The following is a 3,535-nucleotide window of genomic DNA, read 5'->3' as shown; positions in this document are numbered from 1 at the left end:
AGAAGACAGCTGCCTGCAGAGACAAAAGCCCCGTGTTCCACCATGCGGAGTTCAATACGATGGTCTACCAGCCCAGAACATCTTCTTGCCCCGTGCTTAGCTCTATGCGCAGAGAAATAATCCTGTTAGCAGGGGAATTAAGTTAGCCATCAAGAGCCAAAGGGTTACAACCAGGCTAGACGAGCAGGAGCACAAGTCTAAAATAAAAAAGAACAAAACACCATAAAACTTATAGATTTTATATTTAAAGAGAAGACAAAATGGAAAAGAGAACACCAACAACCCCAAAAGAACAAAAACGTCTTTGCAGGAGTCTGCACTGATTGATTCTCACTCTCAAGGGTAGGAATTCAAACCAACTAAATATCACGAAGATTCCTTTTACAATTAAATAAATTTCTGCTTTCTTTCACTAACAGCAATTAGGAGAACAAATGATAAAAAAATTTATCAGTGTTGCAAGAAAACATCAGGAAATTTCCTATGGCATGACTGGGGAAAAACAGGATTTCAAAACTTCAGACTCCCAGAAGACTGTTTTATTAATACTTATCATCTACATGGCTGTAAGTCATCTAAAATCCAATCCACAAAACCTCCAAGCTGAAGCTGGGGGGAATCCAATCTATGAGCGAGGGAGTTGGTCCCTATGGTAGGTAATCACATGGCCTGAAGCTTAAAAAAACCACAGACACAAACTTGCACAGATAAAGACCTTTTGTGTACAAATACACACCACCACCACCCAAGTGTGATTTCAAATAGATGCTAGAAGATGGGAGTCTTCTAGGATAGGGCTTTCTATTCTAACATCTACCCTGCAGGACTCATTCCACTAACCACTACAACTTTCCCGTGTGACGTGAAACTAAACAACCTGAAAGGGTACACACAAACCCAAGTGCACCATCAGGTAAACTCAACAGGTTTATATTTTCCTTGAAAACTGGAGTAGCGACAGCATATCCAGGAATTAAAGAATTAGTTAAATGCTTAAAAATAAGCCACTAGTGCAAAATACTGTGAAGACTGTTACAGTCTTACATCAGTTGGCTTTTCAGAAAGCCATCTGCTCTTGACAAAATGTTAACTGGTCGTCAGTGAACTAAGCTTTTTTCCTCCCTCAAAAAGCAAACTGACACCTATCTTCCATGTTCTGGATGACAGCATTAACATTTTTCAGGGGAAGTTACACAAGTGAGAACTCACTTTCCACTTAGGTGGTAATTCTGGGCGTTTTAACAATGATACAGCCTTCAAAACACAGATCAGGTTTAGTGGTAAGCTGCTAGACTGAATGTAGATTTCTGGGACAATTATCAGAAGGAGACATGACACAAAGTAGTTACACTTCAGACACGTTTCCCCTATGTTAGCCACCCTACTGCTCGATCGCACAGCAAAAAGCTGGGCACCTGTCCTCTTTAACTCCTACTCCAAGGACCTTAGCCAGGCCATGGCTCTCCTCTCCTGTTCCCTGACAGAGCTGGCACAAACCTTTAGAGCTTTCAGACACTTAATATTAGTTTCACTTCAGCAAATAAGGCTACCTACCAAGTGGTGCAGCTCTTGTGAAGTTAGAAGCTGGAGGATCCCGCTCTGGGGGGCAGGGGTCACAGAAGTCTGAGCAGGTTGGGCAGATGAGGTTCCCCACATGTACCCAGCCGTTCATCTGAATGCTCACGGTCAGCACCTGGCCCGAGCGGCTGCACAGGTACACAGTGTCCTTCACCCACACCTGCAGCCCTTCTGGGGAACAGGAGACCTTCGAAGAAAAGAATAAAAGCCAAGTCCATGATTTATCAGAAATACGTTTTGGGGTTTGGAGGCTCTTTCAATAAGCACATACTACATTCAGTGAACACCTGGTATTGGAGCATAAATTAACTGGAAGTGTCTTAATGCACTCAGTAACTATTTGGTTCAAGAATGCTTTTAGGCACAGACTGTACTCTTGTCATGCAATTATGCAGATTATCAGCTAAGAACAAGTAAAATTCAGCTTCTGCTAATGACTACTTTTTTAGAGTTGTGCTGTCGTAGAAAGTGACACCTTTAATGAGATGGTCTTGAAGAGAAGGAGGATAATGAAAACTAAATGACACATGCACAGCACTTTCCACCTTTGAAAAACCAGAGTGACTAATTAACATTAAGCAACAGAAGATTCCAATCTAAGTATTCCTACTTAGCTGTGGAGAAAGTGTCATGGGGGCTAAGGCAAAGGAAGTCCCCAGCAAGACTGGAAGTAACACACAAGCTATCCCAGTGGTCACGTGCTTAACTTGGTGTGTGATCTGAACCACAGGCTTATGGCTGGAAGAGATTTATTTTCAAAGCATGTCATATAATCTGATGATTAATGACAAAGAAGGACATGTACAGAGTTCAGGTGAAAAATTCTAACAGTCACAGCCTACATTTTATGCCTGACTTTTAAAATAGCACTAAAAGGGGAAAAAAAAAAAAAAAAAGAAAAAGAAAAACCCAAAACCCAACATGTACTTACTTGATAACATCCACTACCCCAGTCAGGGTAACTGAGTTTCCTTCTGCACTGCTCCATGACAAAAGCAGACTTCTGAATAAGACATACAGAGTTTGGTCCATATTTCTCTGCACCATAGTTTTTGGTAGGATCTAAGGTGGAAAGAAAGTACTGAATTCCAGCTTATGAGGGGAACAGAAAGTCCACATTGACATAATATGCTGTAATTATTCAACGTCTCCACGCACTTCAAGGTTTACTTTTGGAATCTTTCAGACCATTAACAGGTGTAATTTCCGAACTGAAAACATCTGTTTGGGAATTATAATGTTTGTTTGGTTTTGAGACAATTTCACAGACAGGTAAATATCCTACAGCATTCTAGCGCTCCACAATGTTGATGCTGTACCCTAGGAGACCAGACCATGCTATGGTAATTTGCAGATCTCCTTGCCCTGGAGAGAAAAAAAAAAAAAAAAAAAAAAAAAACCACTACAAAGGTAGAAAGTGGAATTATTTTTCAGAGACTCAAAAAACGATCCAACTAGCTTATCCCACATCCTTTGTGTCTTATATTTTGCTCACTTGGGGTTAATTTCTATTCAGCTTTTTATGCAGTTCTTGTGTTTGCTTCCAAGGTGTACAAGGTGCTGTGCTTCTCACCCCAGCACAGCTTTTACACAGCTAGGAGCCTGAAACTAATTTCACATCCAGTTAGTTTGAACACACAGCAAGTCCTTTCCAGATTAACAAGTGTAGTCTTTTAGATAGCACACTGAAGTCCTGAACACTGACCTGGTTGGTTTTCAACTATTCTACAGTCTGAGCTGCGTTGAAATTCACCACTTAAATGCCAGCTGAATTCTTGGCTGAAGGGACAGTAGTCAGCAATTTCTACCGAGCCACCATAATAAGGTAATTCTTCTGCTGGTACTCCGTTCAGATTGTCAAAGTACTGCAAAACAAAATCGGTAGGGAAGCAGTTTGTGCAAGGACAAGTGTACAACTGCTTTTTAAATAGAACCCACCACTACAGCCATAGTGGCC

General features: G+C 41.1%; 1 protein-coding gene across 1 annotated transcript in view; it reads right to left on the bottom strand.

Annotated features, from left to right (window-relative positions):
• Nucleotides 1-102: 102 nt before the first annotated feature.
• Nucleotides 103-3,535, bottom strand: part of LMLN (leishmanolysin-like (metallopeptidase M8 family)) — a gene marked incomplete at its 5' end in the record, with an annotated part of 13,364 nt that continues 9,931 nt past the window's right edge. The window contains 4 exons of the mRNA XM_008944174.1: nt 103-197; nt 1,555-1,765; nt 2,510-2,640; nt 3,284-3,443. Coding sequence (XP_008942422.1) covers nt 103-197; nt 1,555-1,765; nt 2,510-2,640; nt 3,284-3,443 — 597 coding nt within the window. The remainder of the gene's footprint in view (nt 198-1,554; nt 1,766-2,509; nt 2,641-3,283; nt 3,444-3,535) is intronic.

The sequence above is a fragment of the Merops nubicus genome, unplaced genomic scaffold (genome assembly GCF_000691845.1).
Source record: "Merops nubicus isolate BGI_N331 unplaced genomic scaffold, ASM69184v1 scaffold52227, whole genome shotgun sequence".
Classification (NCBI taxonomy): domain Eukaryota; kingdom Metazoa; phylum Chordata; class Aves; order Coraciiformes; family Meropidae; genus Merops; species Merops nubicus.
Note: the sequence above shows the minus strand (reverse complement) of the source record. Positions and strands in the feature narration are given on the sequence as shown.